The sequence below is a fragment of the Gopherus flavomarginatus genome, chromosome 4, assembly GCF_025201925.1.
Source record: "Gopherus flavomarginatus isolate rGopFla2 chromosome 4, rGopFla2.mat.asm, whole genome shotgun sequence".
NCBI lineage: Eukaryota > Metazoa > Chordata > Testudines > Testudinidae > Gopherus > Gopherus flavomarginatus.
The window spans coordinates 148434396-148453580 of NC_066620.1; the positions used below are offsets into that span (position 1 = coordinate 148434396).

At 46.0% G+C, this 19185-nt stretch overlaps 2 protein-coding genes across 7 annotated transcripts in view; one reads left to right on the forward strand and one right to left on the reverse strand.

The window, feature by feature from the left end:
- The window catches only part of PM20D2 (peptidase M20 domain containing 2), a 224417-nt gene that overhangs the window by 146488 nt on the left and 58744 nt on the right, over window positions 1-19185 (reverse strand). Inside the window, exon 7 of one of the 5 annotated variants that reach the window (XM_050949296.1) lies at window positions 12533-12937. The exons of the other annotated variants lie outside the window; for them this stretch is intronic. Within the exon in view, the coding sequence (XP_050805253.1) occupies window positions 12738-12937 (200 nt within the window). The 3' untranslated portion in view covers window positions 12533-12737. Of the gene's footprint in view, window positions 1-12532; window positions 12938-19185 lie in introns of those variants that run through there. 5 annotated transcript variants of the gene reach the window in all.
- Window positions 1-19185, forward strand: part of LOC127049044 (gamma-aminobutyric acid receptor subunit rho-1) — an 89776-nt gene that overhangs the window by 55658 nt on the left and 14933 nt on the right. For both annotated transcript variants that reach the window (XM_050949306.1, XM_050949307.1), the window contains 2 exons: window positions 2526-2749; window positions 16466-16548. In XM_050949306.1, the coding sequence (XP_050805263.1) occupies window positions 2526-2749; window positions 16466-16548 (307 nt within the window). The remainder of the gene's footprint in view (window positions 1-2525; window positions 2750-16465; window positions 16549-19185) is intronic.

Sequence of the window (19185 nt, forward strand, 5' to 3'; positions counted from 1 at the left end):
TGACGGCTCAGAGTGCAGTCCTGTGCATGGGAGCTACTCCACTGGCTGGATCCATGAAGAGCCATTGCAAGAGTAAGAATGGAAGGTGGGTGGTTTCTAGGAGCCACCTGCTTCTTTTTCTTATCAGCCACAGGAATGTGAGGTGGGAAGAGGGAGGATCTAGAGTCATGTAGCTTTCTCCACCCCACTGCCTTCACCTTCCATCAGTGGATTAGTGTGTCTACCCTCCACACTGAGAAACACTGTGTAAGTATAAGAGTATATATTTTATAAATGGATTTTCCATTTAGAGAGTCTTTGGTTTCTGAACTACGTAAGTCCCCTCGCTCTAATGAAAAATGAACCACAGTTAATCAGTCTTCAGGAGTTAAAGGAGAGCAAGTGACTTCAGTGGGGCAGGAATGGGTGCTGAACTTGTAATTCATAAAGGAGAAAGGAATTCCTGAAAATAAACACAGCTGGAATACTGTGTCCAGATCTGGGCACCACATTTTAAGAAAGATGTAGACAAACTGGAGAAAGTCCCGAGGAGGGCAACAAAAATGAAAAAAGATTTAGAAAATCTGCCCTATTGGGAAAAGTTAAAAAATAGGGCACGTTTAGTCATGAGAAAAGAAGACTGAGGAAGAAACTTGATAACACTCTTCAAATATATTAAGAAGTGTTAATAAAGAGGAGGGTGATCAACTGTTCTCCATATCCACTGATGGTAGAATAAGATGTAATGGACTTAATCTGCAGCAAGGGAGATTTAGGTTAGATGTTGAGAAAAACTTGTCTAACTATTAGGTTAGTTAAGTATAGGAATAGGCTTCCAAGGGAGGTTGTGCACTCCCCATCACTGGAGGCTTTTAAGAATAGGTTAGACCAGGAGTCAGCAACCTTTCAGAAGTGGTGTGCCGAGTCTTCATTTATTCACTTTAATTTAAGGTTTTGCGTGCCGGTAATACATTTTAACGTTTTTTAGAAGGTCTCTCTCTATAAGTCTATATATTATATAACTAAACTATTGTTGTATGTAAAGTAAATAAGGTTTTCAAAATGTTTAAGAAACTTCATTTAAAATTAAATTAAAATGTTGATCTTATGCCGCGGGCCCACTCAGCCTGCTGCTGGTCTGGGGTTCTGTTCACCTAGGCTGGCAGTGGGCTGAGCGGGGCCTGCAGCCGGGATCCCAGCTGGCAAGGGTCAGGCAGCCAGACCGGCAGCGGGCTGTGCGGGGTTGTGGCCGGGACTCCAGACTGGCAGTGGGCTGAGCGGCTCAGCCCGCTGCCACTCAGGGGTTCCATCCGCCGGCTCCTGCCAGCCGGGATCCCTGCTGCCAGACTCGCTCAGCTTGCTGTTGGTCTGGGGTCCCGGCCCTGCCCATATACAGTGGGTATCTACCTTCTCCCTGGTTCTGGCCCATTCTCTTCCTCTCTCTGCACTGAGCTGAGGATGGGAGTGCAGAAGGGTGAAGGGTCTGGCCAGGAGCTAGAATGAAGGAGGGGGCTCAGGTTTGGGGCAGGAGGTGTGGGTGTAGAGCGCTTACCTGGGGCAGCTCCCATTTGGTGTGAGGGGTGCAGGTGGGAATGTGGGGGGAGGGTGCAGGAGCTCCTGTTTGGTGCTCAGGGTGGGGGTGGGGATATGGGGGGTGCAAGAGTCAGGATGTGGGGGGTGCCTAGGGAGTTGAGGGAGCTGGGTGTGGGGAGGGTGCAAGAATCAGGGCAGAGGGCTGGGGGCATGTGAGGGGGGTGCAGGTATCAGGGAAGGGGGGGCTGCATATGTGTGGGGGTGCCAGAGTCAGGGCTGGGGTCGTGGGGGGTGGGTGGGTGAAGGAGTCAAGCAGAGGGCTGTGTGTGTGTGTGAGAGGGGGTCAGGGCAGAGGGCTGGGGTGTATGTTCAGGGCGTCTGGGCAGGGGACTAGAGGAGATATACCCCTATTCCACACACACCCCTTCCCCAAGGCCCTGCCCCTGCTTCTTCTCTGCCTCCGCTGGGAGTAGCGAGCACGCTGACTCTGCTCCTCCCCGACCCCCTCCCTCGCAAGGGCCATCAGCTGATCAGCCGGCAGGGAGGGAGGGACAGAGAGGTGGAGGAGGGGCAGGAACCCAGCACACTATGGGAAGAGGCAGGGGAGCCAGCAGGACCAAGCTTCTGCCCCCTGCCCCTGAGAGGGGGAGCGGAAGGTGGAGAAGAGTGGGCTGGGTTGGGCAGGATTTTTAATCGTACGCTTCTGCCTGCCGGAGTCCCAGCAGGCAGCATCGTGCCATTAAAAATAGGCTTGCATGCCATCTTTGGCATGTGTGCCATAGGTTGCCCACCCCTGGGTTAGACAAACACCTGTCAGGGATGGTCTCAGCAGGGGTTGGCCTAGATAACCTCTCAAGGTCCCTTCCAGCCCTACCTGTCTCTGATTCTATAATTATTCCCATTTAAATTAGGTTGTATATATTTATATACTGTTGGTTCTAAATGTAATGAAACGTTCCTCACAAAGAATAAATCATAATGTGAAACCTATTTCTTTTGTTGGTTACTTTCAGGACTTCACCATGACCCTTTATCTGAGACACTACTGGAAAGATGAAAGACTGTCCTTCCCAAGCACCAACAACCAAAGCATGACATTTGATGGCAGGCTAGTGAAAAAAATTTGGGTTCCTGACATGTTCTTTGTACATTCCAAGCGCTCCTTTATCCATGACACCACCACTGACAACGTCATGCTACGGGTCCAGCCAGATGGGAAGGTACTTTATAGCCTCAGGTAAAGTTGCAGTCACAATTTTAGTTATTAGTGAAATGAGAGTGAAAGGGATTAAATTGATTCCTATATTTTATTGTGCAAAGCTTATATACACACACACACACATACACAAATCAACCGATAAATCACTGAATAGCACAATAAAGCATTTAAAAATATATCCATTATAATCTCATAAAGCATTAATGTGTTTGGAGAGGCAGAGTGGTTTAGTAATGTAAAAACAGGACTGAGAGTCAGGATTTGAACTCTGTTCACAACATTATTGCCACTGACTTGGTGGCCTTAGGTGTTTGCCACTTATTGCCCTTCCCCCCAGTCAGTGCCGTCATGCCACAACTTGTCTCTCCTGTGCATGCAGTCTATTGAGAGCTGCCTCTCTCTACAGCCCCTCCAGCAGCCAATCTCCCCTATTGCTGTGGTTCTCAATCAGGGGTCTAAGGCCCCCTGGAGGGGGCGGGGGCGGGGGCATGACCAGGTTTCAGGAGGTCCACCAAGCAGGGCTAGCAGACTTGCTGGGGCTCAGGGAAGAAAGCCAGAGACCCACCACATGGGGATGAAGCCTGGAGCCCCGGGCCCTGCCACCCAGGTCTGAAGCCAAAGCCTTAGCAACTTAGCTTTGCGGTGCCCCAGGCCATTGCTCTGCTTGCTATCCCCTAATGCTGGTCCTGGCTTTTATATGCAGAAAAACAGTTGTTGTGGCACACATGGGCCGTGGAGTTTTTATAACATGTTGGGGGGACCTCAGAAAGAAAAAAGGTTGAGAACCCCTGCACCCCTTGGAACTCTACCAGTTCTGGGGCCTTTTTGGCCCTCCCACGCCTATGGATGGTGGGAAGTAGGATTTGGCTCATAGAATTCTATATAGGGACTTTCCCAGAACAATTGATTGTGTTAGTTTAAGAGAAGCCATACTGGGTCAGAACAATGGTCAGCATAGCCCAGTACCTTGTCTTCTGACAGTGGCTGGTGCCAGATCTTCAGAGGGAATGAACAAAACAGGGCAGTTTCTCAAGTGATCCGTCTCTTGTCATCCAGTCCCAGCTTCTGGCAGTCAGAGGTTTAGGGATGCCCAGACCATAGGGTTGCATCCCTGACCATCCTACCCTCCACGAGCTTATCTAAATCATTTTTTTAGCCCAGTTATACTTTTGGCCTTTACAGCATCCCCTGGTAATGAGTTCCACAGGCAGACTGTGCACTGTGTGAAGTACTACTTCCTTATGTTTGTTTTAAACCTGTTGCCTATTAGTTTCATTGGGTGCAGGGCTGGCTCCACAGTTTTTGCCGCCCCAAGCAGTGCGCCAAATTGCCACCGCAGGAGGCGGGAGCAATCCGTGTGCCCTTAGGGCGGCAGGCGCGTTTCCGTGGCAGCGGCAATTCGGTGGCAGCTTCTATGTTTAGCTGAAGCCGCCCCGGACAGCTAAACATAGAAGCTGCCGTGGAATTGCTGCCACCACAAAAACGCGCCTGCCACCCTAAGGGCACATGGACTGCCCCCAACGTCCGGGGCAGCAATTTGGCACGCTGCTTGGGAGCAAAACAACAGGGACTGCCGCCCCTTGCAGATTGCCACCCCAAGCACCAGCTTGGAATGCTGGTGCCTGGAGCCGGCCCTGACTGGGTGACACCTGTTTTTTGTGTTACGTGAAGGTGTAAATAACTTTTTCTCCACACCATTCACAGTCTTATAGTCCTGTATCATACACACCTTAGTCGCTTCTTTTCCAGACTAAACTGTCTCAGTCTTTTTAATCTCTCCTCATGTAGCAGCTCTTCCATATCCTTAATCGTTTTTGTTGCCCTTCTCTGTACTTTTTCCGATTCTAATATATATCTTTTCTGAGATAGGGTGAGCAAACCTGCATAATAATGTCATTAAAATATTTTGTGTCTTATTATCTATCCTTTTCCTAATGGCTCTTAACATTCTGTTAGCTTTCTTAACTGCCACTGCACACTGAACAGATGTTTTCAGAGAACAATCCACAGTGACTTCAAAATCTCTTTCTTGAGTGGTAACGGCTAATTTAGACCCCATCATTTTGTATGTATAGTTGGGATTATGTTTTCCAGCGTGCATTACTCTGCATTTATCAACACTGAATTTCACCTGCCATTTTCTTGCCCAGTCTCCCAGTTTTGTGAGATCCCTTAGTAACTCTTCACAGTCAGCTTTGAACTTAACTATCTTGCACAATTTTGTATCATCTTCAGACTTTGCCACCTGACTGTTTACCCCCTTTTCCAGATCATTCATGGTTCCACTACAGATCCTTGGAGGACACTGCTTTTACTCTCTCTACTGTGAAAACTGACCTTTTATTCCTACCCATTATTTCCTATCTTTTAACCAGTTACTGATCCATGAGAGGACCTTCCCTCTTATACTATGACAGCTTGCTTTGCTTAAGAGCTTTTGGTGATGGACCTTGTCAAAGGCTTTCTGAAAGTCCACGTATATCTATGGGATCACCTTTGTCCATAAGTTTGTTGACCCCCCTCAAAAACTTATAATATTTACTTGTCTGCCTTCATGTGATGTAATTGAACTGGACTCTTTTTTGTTTGACTGTTTCTCTTCAGTTCCTACCTGTACTTTATCAAGTTCCCATTGCAGTGCCAGCTGGATTGTGATCTGATAAGGTAGATTTAAATACTGATGTCCCTCCAGCCATGCCCCATTTCCTAGTGTGCTTAATCCTCTCCTAAAACAAAGAACAGTTCCTTTGATAGCTCACCAAGAAAGAAAAAGCAAGCCATGGTCTCTGAAGGATATTCCCAGGACAGCAAGCCAAATCAGGGGTAAACTAAGGAAACAAGAGAATCTCACGGCATTATATAATGTCATCTTGATCAATTGGTCCATCAGCCCTCACCGAGAGAGCGCCGATCACACGTCATTCATGCTGTTCTATCCAGTCCTTCGGCCATCTGCTGGCCATGCATCTGATCACTAGGCCATGAACTCTGTAACCAGGGTATATAGCTACAAAAGGGCCTGGCTCCCACTAACTCAAGATTATAGTTGGAGCAACTCAAATGACACTTACTTAGACATTAATAATAATTGCATCAGAATAGAATAGAACGTGAATAAAAATTCCTGAAAATAATTATGATAATCTAACCTTGAAAAGACAAAGATTGGTAGTTCAAAATCTCCTTTTCCCAGCAATGGTCACAGCCTGAAAAAGTTTCCTATATGAAACAGAAGTCTGAATAATGGACCTAAGATACCTGACCATCAGTAAATCTGAGGATAGTATTGTGAGAGTTCCCCCTGGAGTGCCAACTGGAACTGGGGTACTGCTGAGCCCTCTGAATCACCAGTCTGGGCTCCCTCTCACACTGTGCTGCTGTGACAAGCTGCAGAGCCGCTCCTGGTCCTACACTTCCAAGGGCATTCACATAGTCAGGGACACACCCAGCTGCAGTTACATGCAGGCTCTCTGACTAGCCACTGCATGAACCAACAGTAGAGAGGCTACAACCAAGATAACCACTTATCTCCCCAGTTACAAACCCCCACTCTAGAATATAAACCCAAAATTATATGATTTTGTGCTGCACAGGAAACTGTATAGCATAAGCTCATAGAGTTCGGCCTTCCCTCAATGTGAAAAGGAAATACAACAGCCCCCTGAACTAAGATTCCCAAGCACTTCACTCCAAACATACTGGTTTAGATTAAAACATAAAATAAAATTATTAACCACAAAAGATAGATTAGCTACAAAAGCAAATTACCCAGTAAACGCAAACTAAGCTTAACATACTCGAAAGATAGGATTTGAATTAACAATCTCTCACCCTGACTGATGATGCAGGCAGGTTGCAGATTCTTATGGCACAAGTTACACTTGTTTTGCAGCTTGGAATCTCCAGGTTTTTCTTACATGGACCAAAAATCCCTTTAGCCTGGGTCCAGTACTTCCTCCAGTTTAGTCTTTGTTCCTCAGGTGTTTCCAGGAGTGCTCTTGTGTGAGGAGTGAAGAACACAGATGATGTCATTCTCTGCCTTACATAACTGTAGCATATGGTGAGCACTCTTAGTCCCAAACTCAGTTTGTGGAAAAACGTGAACATCTCAAGATGGAGTCCAGAGTCATGTGGCCTGGTCACATGCCCTGGCATACCTTGCTGAGTCATAGCAACCACTACTTTTGGGCTGTCTGGAACATTTACAGGAAGGTTACGTTCTTCCAGAGTCCATTGTCTTTGCTGATATGTCATCAGCACTGTCTGGCTTCTTCATTGTTGTACCAGAAAGGCTAAATGTGGGTGTCACCCAGAGTAAGCATATTTGAAATACAGATACATAGTCAATATTCCTAGCTTTAGATACAAAACTGATACATGCATACAGATAGGATAATCATATTCAGCAAATCGTAACTTTTCCAATGACACCTCACATGACCATTTTGTACAAAATGCATCATAATTGTGCCATAATCATATGATCATAATATCACTCTGAAGAATATGGGGTGCAATGTTACAGATATAACTCCTGATTTATTTTATTTTTTGTATGTGAAGATAGAATCAATGACATAATCAAGCAAATAAGTAGCCTTCAGCAATCTCTGACAGAGCCAATAATCAGTACTTCTGTCTTTCCTGGCTTCAGCTTGAGGATGTTATGGGACAGATATTGCCAAATGACCCATAAAGAACTGGTCAGAGATAAAATTGCTGTAGGATACTCTGAAGTAAGAATAAAGTGAATAGTTGAGTATCATCTGTATAGCTATGCAAGTGCAGATTATCTCTCTCTGAAGGACATCACATTAAAAAGAAGCAGAATCTGACAAATACTAGTTCTATGAGACTGCCATGAAGTAGCATGATGACAGATATAAATTTAAACCACGAGAGTTTTGACATTCTGGGATGCAGTACAGACCAGTGAGGGGCTCTGTTACTCCTGCCATGCAACCTTGGGTGCCTCAAAATTTCGCTTTTCTAGCTTCCAACTTGGGTTGCTCACAATCAGCCTGCCAGCATGCAGGTCACATCCTGAGAATCTGTGTGTAGCCACAGCCCTGGTCCAGCAACTCTGGCCTCAGCAGCCTGTCAGCAACACACCAGCCACACTCTGGCTTTCACCAGCCTTGGTTACTATTTGCCAATGGTGCAAGTACAAATCATTTCTTGCCGGTACGCTGCACCCATGGGAGGGATACAAATGAGGGGCACATGACCTCCCCCACATGACTTCACCATGTGACTCCTCCTCACACCACCCCAGCCTGGGCCCCCGTGCTCTCCCCATGATTCACATCATCCCATGTTACCTTGTGGTAGTGGGGGGCTCTGTCCTCCTCCTGCTGTGCTGGAGACTTCTGCTGTACAGATCCCAGGCAGGAGGATACAGGAGAGACAGCTGCGTGGAAGGGCTGAGGGTAGGGCTGGGAGCAGTACAGCCACGCTGTAGGAGCTGCCGGCATGGGGCTGCTGGGTGGCCCCACATTCTGGTCATTTCCCCACTGTGGTTTCTGGGAGATCAAGGCTATCCGGAACTGCAGCAGCAAAAGGAGTAGAAGAATGTGAGGTTGCCTGGCGGTCCCATGCTCTGCTCCCTTACCCACTGCAGTTCACGGGAGAGCCCTCTAGCTGAGGTCTCTCCTGGAAACCATGGCAGGGAAAGGAGCAGAACCCCCAGCCCCGCCCCTTGCCCTTCCACGGAGCTGTGTCTCCTCCATCTTTACAGCAGCCCCACTGGAGGGCAGGGCTGGGGGCAGTACAGCCACACCAGAAGAGCTGTCAGCATTGTGCTCCTTTCCCCACTGCGGTTCCCAGTGCGGAAAGGAGCAGAACACAGGCAGCTCCTCTGGTGACTGTACCGCCCCCACCCCGTCAGCCCTGTTCTCTGAGGGGGCTGCTGTACAGACAAAGGAGATGCAGCTCCATGTAAGAGCTGGGTGTGGGGGTAGGGGCTCCTCATCTGTCTTTCCGGTGTGCTGTACCAGCTATAAATATCTTACTGCTATGGTGTACCGGACCATACCACTGTATTTGCACCACTGCTATTTGCAGAGTAAACCCAACACTCTCTGAGGCCCAGATTCCCCTCCCAAAACATGTGTTTTGCACTGTCCAGCCCTCTCCTGGACATTGCTCCCCTAAGGGGATCAGTACTCAACAGCTTGCCACCTTAAATGGAGTTACTCAAACAATTCACAACACTGGTTAAACTTTGATTAAAGAAAAAACAAGTTTACTTAACCACAGAGAGATTACTTGTACTCACAAGCTATGAGCCATTAAAGTCGGAAACGGTTACAAGAAAAATAAAGACACAATGCTTCCTAAACTTAACTAACTAGGTTTGGGTCAAGATGAAGTTCTTACTACATGTTTTCAGTACATTGCTGACCAAACTCTTAGGCTAGGATCTGCTTTCCAAAGTTTATAGACTGTTTATTTTATCTTCTTAGGTGGAAAAGAGAGGTGGAGAAGGAGAGAGAACTTGGGGTTGTTTTGTCCCTCACTCGTATAATGCAGTCACCCTTTGAAATACATTTTCCTGAGAGTGACCCCTAGATAAAGTTCTTTCCAGCTGAGAGCAAGGAGACATGGAATCTGTTGTCAGAAGGAGACTTCATGCTGTTTCTTTTCACTGGTGTATGCTCAAATGCAGATTTTCTTAGTTTTCTTTCTTCCTCCTCTCACTTTCTGAGGATTCTGTTTACTGCTTATATGCAAATTGAGGTAAACATACACCCATTTGTTTAAGACAGACCTGCCTGACCAGTTTGATCGTATCAGGGTTATGTCAGTTTGAACATATGCCTTTAACATCATACAGTGGGATTTTGTAACTTTACACATAATGTTTCTACATAGGTTTCAACATGATATTGTTGACCAGTGAGCTATTGGTTTTCAAATGATACCTCACAAGCTATATTTTGTACAAAGATTATTACAGTAGTATGTAGAGTGTGAATACAGGCGAGCATTCTGTCACGCCAGGTTATCCAGCTAGTCCAACTATGGATGTTAAGCTAACAAAGGAAACCCAAAGAGACTAAAAATTACAATGCTCATGTTGGCAGCCATTGGTAAATCAATATCTACCCCCAGTAATGCAGTCTGTATTGTGGTGAGTGCTAGAGTTTGACTGGGATTTTTCAGACTTGCCAAAATGTACTAGAGACATGTGTAACTGATTATTAATATTTTTTCCAATGCCTTTGGCAGAAAACATAATTTGAAAACTGATGAAAATTTGAAAGCTCCCTACTGTCAAAAATGTTTCTCCACTTACCAGAGCAGGCAAGAATAGGATGTAAAGTGTTATACCAATTATATTAGACCAGTAAAAACCAGCAGGATCTTATTAAAGGGGACAAGGCAAAGATGCCACATTTATTATGATAACAATTTATGACTAATAACTAATATCTTAATTCTTATACACACACATTATACCTATTACCTATATACACACACACACACACACACACACATTCACATTATACCTAATACCTATACACACACACACATCCACATTCATCAGGTGTTCTGCAGCTGCTGCATAGTTACCAGTCCTGAAGATAGCTTAAGTTCATGGCTTGATTTTGCAGCTTGGGTTCGTAGCTTGTGGCAGCTAACTGGCCAGGAAAGCTGGGCACAAGGCTGAGCTGGATCTCTGTTGGGCAGGCACCGATGTTCTTCCATGTTGGCAGCAGAATGTTACCCAAAGTCTCTCATCTCACCCTTCTTTTTTATAGGCTTTTAGTTTGGATTCAAAGTCTATAGGTCTTGCTGTGTCACGCTGCCTCTGGGTTTAGACTGATCACCCATCAATTGCAGGAGTGACTTTCAGCCTTGGACCTGGCTTTGATCTTCCTTCTGTTGTCCTTTTCTTTTTAGAGTGGATGCTTCTTACTTTGTTTAGGGCTGTTGTCTAGGTCTTCAGCCGTTGGTATTTGAGCTTTATCTCATCAGGACAGTTGTCGCCTGTGTTCAGCTTCTTTGATTTGTTCTTCGGCCTCAATTTTTGCCTTAGAAGTCATGATTCCTGTTTTCTTGTGTTGGGGTGCCCTCTGGTGTTTCTCTTCTGAACTGCAGGCTCTGTTGCCTCCTGGGGTCTGCCTAGCAACAATGCTTTTAGCTAATCTTCAATGTTAAGTAAACCTGAAAAACCACTTTATTTGCATGTATATAGTGCTGGTAATGACTCCTAATGGGAGTGCTATTGCATGACAAAAGACCTGTAACAGCTCCTTAATGGCTTCTTGCTTAACATGCAAGCCACAAACTGCCAGAGAGAGCAGAAAAAAAAATTCTCTCTGGTTCCCTTTTAAAACCAAACTGTTTCTCTCTGCTAAAAAGCCCTTAGCAGAGAAGAGAAAAAAATAATATTCCTACTGGCTTCTGGATTTTGTCTATCCCACCACTGCACACCATATCATAACCTTAGTCCCAGATTTGGACCTTAGCGTCCAAAATATGGGGGTTAGCATGAAAACCTCCAAGCTTAGTTACCAGCTTGGACCTGGTACTTGCTGCCACCACCCAAAAAATTAGAGTGTTTTGGGGCACTCTGGTCCCCCTGAAAAGCCTTCCCTGGGGACCCCAAGACCCAAATCCCTTGAGTCTCACAACAAAGGGAAATAATCCTTTTTCCCTTCCCCCCTCCAGGTGCTCCTGGAGAGATACACAGACACAAGCTCTGTGAATCCAAACAGAGTGACTCCCCCTCTCCGTTCCCAGTCCTGGAAACAAAAAGCACTTTCCTCTTCACCCAGAGGAAATGCAAAATCAGGCTAGCAAATTCAACACACACAGATCTCCCCCTGATTTCTTCCTCCCACCAGTTCCCTGGTGAGTATAGACTCAATTTCCCTGAAGTAAGGAAAAACTCCAACAGGTCTTAAAAGAAAGCTTTATATAAAAAAAAGAAAGAAAAATACATACAAATGGTCTCTCTCTGTATTAAGGTGACGAAATACAGGGTCAATTGCTTAAAAGAATATTGAATAAACAGCCTTATTCAAAAAGAATACAAATCAAAGCACTCCAGCACTTATATTCATGCAAATACCAAAGAAAAGAAACCATATAACTTACTATCTAATCTCTTTGTCCTTACACTTAGAAACAGAAGATTAGAAAACAGAACTACTTCTCCAAAGCTCAGAGAAAGCAGGCAGGCAGACAAAGACTCAGACACAAACTTCCCTCCACCCAGAGTTGAAAAAAATCCGGTTTTCTGATTGGTCCTCTGGTCAGGTGCTTCAGGTGAAAGAGACATTAACCCTTAGCTATCTGTTTATGACACAAGGTTTAGTTATAACCACCCTACACAAAAATAGTATTACAACTTGTCGTAGTATAATTCCCAATTCTGGACCTTAGCGTCCAAAATATCGGTACTAGCATGAGTTTCCCTAAGCTTAATTACCAGCTTAGATCTGATAAGCTTCCACCAATCAGGAATTTTCCAGGGCCTGATACCCTCTGGTCCCCCCAAAACCTTCCCTGGGGACCCCAAGACCCAGATTCCTTGAGTCTCACAACAAAGGGAAATAAGCCGTTCCCTCCCCCCTCCCTTCTTCCTCCCAGCTCCTTCCCGCCCTGGGAACACTAGGAGATCACCTGATTCAACTTTTTGAATCACCACACCGAGAGGAGTGTTACCTTCCCCCTCACCCAGAGGCAATACAAGCTGCGTGAATATAACACAAAGAGAAAATTTATCCTTCCCTTCTCCCCACCAATTCCCTTGAAACTTAACTAGGAGAAAAAAAATCAAACAGGTCTTAAAAAGCAAAACTTTTAATAAAAAAAGAAAGAAAAAAGTAAAAGGTTTATCTCTGCACTTTAGATGGTAAACAGTTACAGGGTCTTTCAACTTATAAACAATAGAAAGAAACTTTCTCCAGCAGAAACACAATTTAAGCTACTTCCAGCAAGTACACATATGTAAATGAAAAAAAAAACAAATAAGACTATGACCGCCTTTTCTTACTCACAATTCTGAATAGATAAGAGACTGTAGCAGGGAGATTGGCAGAAACCTGGTTGCACCTCTAGTCCCGTCCAGGACCCAGAGAGAACAGAACCAAACCCAAAACTCACAAACAAAGGCTTCCCTCCACGAGATTTGAAAGTATCTTGTCTCCTGATTGGTCCTCTGGTCAGGTGTTTGCAGGTCACTGTTTGTTAACCCTTTATAGGTGAAAGAGACATTAACCCTTAGCTATCTGTTTATGACACACCTTTTAAATGGCAAACTAAATAGTAAACTGTATTATTATTATTGTTCAAGTAGCACCGACAACATGCTGGGCACTTTATAAACACTGAAGAAAGGAGTTTAATACTATTAAAATTTAAAGCAGTGTAAAACATTTTGTTTAGCGATTAGTCTGAATTTATACCGCATATTCAAACTCAGGTTCTGAATTCTCTGGATCTGAACATCTTATCTCTATACTGCGTCAAAACAAAATCCCAGATCCACACACTCACAAATTAGGTGGTTTTAAATCCAGACCTCAGTTCAATCAGAACTTTCCCAAATTTCGTAGTGTTTGGATTTGGTCCATTATTATGGAGGTGACTAAGCAACTCCATAGGTAAGGTTGCATTGAGATTTGCACTTTGAGCAGGACTAGAAGGGGAGAAGGACAAGAGGGCTGAGTTGAGAGGGGAGGGCGGGGAATTTGTTTTTAAAGTTAAACACAATAAACAACCATGTAAGTGTTAAGCTGACTGCCTAGCATTACCCTGATCACTTTGCTTGTATATTCACCAAATTTTGACTTTGTAGGAATCTTCACTCTTTGGGGCCAGAACTGTGTCTTCAACTGTGTGTGGAAAGCACCTGTCACGTTTTAGACAGCACCACAAGCTAAATAAGAAATCTGAGCACACTTACTTTCAAAGAGTAACAAATACAAATGAGAGTGACATCAATGGAAATACAATGTGACTAGAGATTAATAACATAAGGGTTTACAAGAGCAGGCTCTGTTAGTGCCTCAGTTATCTAGTTGTTGACTGTCTTAAACTTCTTATGGTTCATAGATTGTTCTCTCTATATAATCTATAAAATTGTTCCCATTTATTTTCCCACCGCCAATGTTTATATCAGTTGGGTTTATAATTACCTGATGCTTCTTGTACAAAATCACAAAACTAGCAGGGCCACCCAGCGGATTCAGGGGGCCTGGGGCAAAGCGGGGGAGCTGCAGCATTTGTACTCACCTGGCAGTGTTCCAGGTCTTCGGTGGCATTTCGGCAGCAGAGGGCCCTTCAGTCACTCCATGTCTTTGGCAGCACTGAAGGGCCCTCCACTGCCGAAATGCCACTGAAGACCCAGACAGCCGCTGGGCCAGGACTCACGGGGCCCTGTGGGGCCCGGGGCCTGGGGCAAATTGCCCCACTTGGCCCCCTTCCCCCGGGCGGCCCTGAAAACTAGCCTGTTAAGAAATAAAATAATGAATTGTTCTTAGCAAGGCCAGAGCTTTTGATTTATAAGGTGGAGCATTTCAATGTATTTTCTTTTCAAACAAATTTAGTAGGACTAGAGGTATTTCCTGTGCCCCCTAGTGGATGATATAAATGATAGCTAGTTAGACTGTGATAACATTGATAACATTTCACAGAATACTGATGTACTTCATCAGTAACACCAATGGTGTAACTACAATGGTGCAAGTGGGGCAGCCCAGGGCCCATGAGATTTTTGAGATCCAACAAGAGGGGCTTCTGGGGAAGAGCAGGGGCAAAAGGGGGTAGCTGGGGTGCGGGGATCCCTCCAGCAGGGGTGACCCTGGCATGAGCAATTGGCAAGGATGCATGGAGAAGGCATAGTGAGATCGCAGTGCTGGGGGATGCATGGGGGCACGTGGGGTCCCTGGAGACAGAAGACACAGCCCCCCTAGAGACAGAATGCAAGGAAAAGCATCAACCATTTTGCATGGAGCAGGAGAGAGGGACAGCTGGGGTAGCTTGATCAAAGCTGCAGGGAGAGGAGTTGGAACAGAAATGGGCGGAGCTGGGGGCTGAATCGGTGCTGTTGGGGTGGGAGAAGGGGGTGGAGCGGAATTCAGGGGGCCTGGATCAGGACTGAGGGGATGGGTGCAGACAAGGTTGGAGATCAAGGGGAGGAGCTGGGGGAAGGCTTGTGAGAGCCTAAAATGGGGTTGGGGGGGTAGACCAGGATGTGGGGAAGAAGGGGAGCTAAAAGAGCCTGGAGGGGAGATTAGATTAAGGCTGGGGAGCTGAGGGCTGGACTGGAGGCTGAAGGAAGGTTTGAAGGATAGCTGGGAGGGGTGGATCAGAACTGGAAAGAAGAAAACAGTCTGGAGGGTAGCTAGGAGGGAGCTGGGGGATGAGAGGGCTGGACTGGGGCTATGGGAGAATTGGACAGGAGCTGGGGAGGCAGCTGGGCTGGACTGGGGCTGTGATGGGAAATGGAGGGAGACAGATTTCAGAATTTGAAAAGGGCCCCCCTAACCTATTCTTGCACCAGGGCCCTGTTACACCACTGCGTAGTTTGACAACATGGCCATTTCCTGCAATATCTATGGGAGATCCTACTGAATTACATTTAAATAGGTTTGGAGTCTGTTGTATTAAAAATGCAAAATTTATATATTATTGTGGGATTGTCTGTAACTTCTCCAGCAGGGAGAAGTGGCCAGTGTAAACCCTGGGGAAGTGTTATGAGCTTCAAAGGACTATTTTAACCAATGTGCCAGACAAGAAGGAACTTTTGAGACAGGCACAGTACAGTGAGTTTCCTAAGAAATACCTGGGGGGAGGTAAATGCAAATTCCCACCTCCAGACCCAACCCTTTGAAGCTATATCCTGAGTAGAAAACTATTGTCTGACTGACTACCTGTTCACAATCTCTATCAAAATCCCCAGCCGTAAAAAGGAAAGGCCAACCTATGATTGTGGGTTCTTGTTCTGAGCAAAAGCTGTTATGAACTTATGACCATAGACAAATCCCTTGGTGTTGTTTGAAGGACAGAATTCTACCAGAGCCCTTGTTGGAGTTGGGGTGAACTCTGGTAAATTTATTAGCATGTGTGTAGGTTCTGGTATTGTTTTAAATGTTTCTCTGTAATTCTTTCACCTTAAAAATAAATATGCTTGCTTAGAAAGGGCTGCACGTTAACTTATAACCGTGGGCAATTATGCTGTTTTTAGCCACTGAGGAGAAAGCAAAGCAGGCCTTCTTAGGCCATGCTGACTTGCTGCAGAATTCACAGTGTAGGAAGGGACCTGTGTAGCCTTGAAATACCCTGGTCAGGAGGCAGAGAGACATGGGTCTCCACCCAAGAGAGATGATGACTGAGAAGCCGGAGCCTTGAGTGAGTTACTTGCTGTACCATGAGGGGGAAATACAGGTGCAGTTGCCCTGAACAGTGACACGTAGGACTGCCAATGCATTGATGGTTATCTGAATATCAATAAACTATTCTTTACAACTGGAAAGCAGATGACAAAGCTGGCATTCTCTGAAAAGAGAGACTTGGCATTTCAAGTGGGCAGAAGTTGGGCTAATAGCCTTATTTTTTTCCCTTTTAATTCAACCCCTGGTAATATGTGGGTTTATTTGAAAATGTAGGGACTATATTTTATTTGATACAAAACTAACTTGCAGTTTTATTTGTTTTTCCTTTACCATTTTTCAGTCATAAAGAGAACAACATTTTTAAACGTGCATTTTTCATTTCTAGGGTCACAGTAACTGCAATGTGCAACATGGATTTCAGTCGCTTCCCCCTGGACACACAGACGTGTTCACTGGAAATTGAAAGTTGTAAGTAAGCAGGATACATAGGCCAATATTTTCAAAAATGGAAGCCTAAAATTAGGCTCCTAAATTTATGTAAGACACCTACGTAAATGGCCTATTTTTCAGAAGTGCAGAGCAACCTGCAAGTCCGACCAAAATCCACAAACTGAAAACAACTAGGAAAGCTTTTTCTCCACTCTCTTTCAGTTACAATAATAGTAAGTGTGGTTTACCTCAGATAATCCCACTGCACTGTACTACTCAACAAATAAATGAATGTACCTAATATGCGTCACAAATTTATCCAGAGTACAAACTAAAGATACATTCAAACTAGCATCCCCATGGAGCTCCTTTTTCTAAATCTGACCTAACTTTGAATGTCCTGGCTTTCATACATATATATTTTAAAATAACTATATTCTATTGACATATTTTTCCCCTTGCATTGTTAAGAAGCATTTACACTCTTAATGCTGCTTTAACAGTTGTTTTGGGGGTTGGGGTGGGGTTTGGTTTTGTTCGTCTTTTTTCTGGGAATAACTAACCCTGGTATAAAACCGAAGACTAGACAACTAAATCTAACTGGAACACAAGGAAAGAGGTGATTATTATGCCCCTTAGCAGTCACCATAACTCTCTGCAAGATGCAAGGCTAAGGCATCTTGAAATCAAACTATAGTGTTACCACTTTTTTCACCCAAGCAACTAGTCAAATTTTGGGGCCTTGAGAATGTTCCAGTTGAGAATAGAAATGGATGGAGGCTGGTATTTTATTTGATGCAGTCTTGTTTATTTGCAAGATGTATACAAAGTCCTGCTCCTCTGAACGCAGGAGGAACCAAAACAAGGGAATAGTTTCTTTGTCTCCAGCCCCAACCCTCTTTAGCCAACCCTAGACCCAAAAGCTCTTTTTAGGGATCCTCTAGGGTCACATCATGTTTGAATATTCCAGCTTGGCTTTCTTGCTCTGCCTCAGTCTCAGTTTCTTGTCTATCCCCTCAGCTGGACTTTCTCACACCCACAGGCTCACTCACCCACCTGGTCAGAACAGGAGGGAACCCTCTGCCCCCCTGTTGCTAGTGTGTGGTCAGACTCTATTAGGCCTTAAGTGTTTCTTACAACCATTTTAAACAAAGGCACATTCACACAGCAGTTTCAACAAGGTTTTAACTCAACTCATAACAACACTTAAACCAACTCATAACAATAACCAGAATGATCCTTTATCATAATTAGGGCTCCGTGTTTGTCATGTAGGTTGTGGAAGTCACACATTCCGTGACTTTCTGTGACCTCCATGACTTCTGTAGTGGCCAGTGTGGCTGACCCAAAGGCTGCTAGGTGACCCAGCAGCCAGCCACACCAACCACTGCTGGAACAGTGGTTGCTGCTCCAGCAGTCCTGGGCAGCTGGCCTCAGGGACCACCTGAGCAGCAGCTGGTGCGGCTGGCCCCAGGGACTGCCTGAGCATCAGTCCCTGGGTGAATGGAGCAGCTGCTGCTCCAGTGACCCCCAGCAGCTGGTGCTGCTGGCCCCACCTCCCCAGCAGTAACCCCCCCAGGACACCCCCAGTCACAGCAGTGGACCCCAGCTACCCCTCTTCCCAGATTTCTCCCCCCCCCCCAGTAACACTCCCCAAGATTCAGTCAGGAGTATTTATAGTATAAGTCAGGGGTTAGCAACCTCTCAGAAGTGGTGTGCTGAGTCTTCACTTATTCACTTTAACTTAAGGTTTCACGTGCCAGTAATACATTTTAAAGTTTTTTAGAAGATCTCTCTCTATAAGTCTATATTATATAACTAAACTATTGTTGTACGTAAAGTAAACAAGGTTTTCAAAATCTTTAAGAAGCTTAATTTAAAATTTAATTAAAATGCTGATCTTATGTTGCTGGCCCACTCAGCCCACTGCCGGCCTGGGGTTCCGTTCACCTAGTTTGGCAGCAGGCTGAGCGAGGCCTGTAGGACCCCAGCTGGCAAGGGGCTGGCAGCCAGGACCCCAGACTGGCAGCGGGCTGAGTGGGGCTGGTGCCCGGGACCCCAGACCAGGGCTGGAGGTGGGAATGTGCGGAGGGGAGTGCAGGAGCTCCCGTTTGGTGCTCAGGGTGGGGGTGAGGATGTGGGGGGGTGCAAGAGTCAGGGCATGGAGGGTGGGGGGGCTGGGTATGTGTGGGGTTGCAGGAGTCAGAACGGCAGTTGGAGGTGTGTGAGGAGGTGCAGGAGTCAGGGTGTGGGATAGCTGGGTATGTGGGGGGTGCAGAAGTCAGGGCTGGGGTTGTGGGGAGTGCAGGGGTCAGGGAGAGGGTTGGGTGTGTGGAGGGGGTGCAGGGGTCGGGGCAGAGGGCTGTGTGTGGGGGGAGATGCAGCAGTCAGGGCAGAGGGTTGGGTTTGTGGGGGGAGTGCAGGGGTCAGGGCAGAGGGCTGGGTGTGGGGGGGGTGCAGGGCTCGGGGCAGAGGGCTGTGTGTTGGGGGGGTTCAGGGGTCAGGGCAGAGGGCTTTGAGGGGGTTCAGGGGTAGGGCAGAGGGATGGGGTGCTCGGCTTGTGGAGGGAATATGCCCGATTCCACCCCTTTCCCCAGGGCCCCGTCCGTCCCCACCTTTTCTCTGCCTCCTCCCTGGAGCAGAAAGCACGCTGTGGCTCCACTCCCCCTCGCAAGG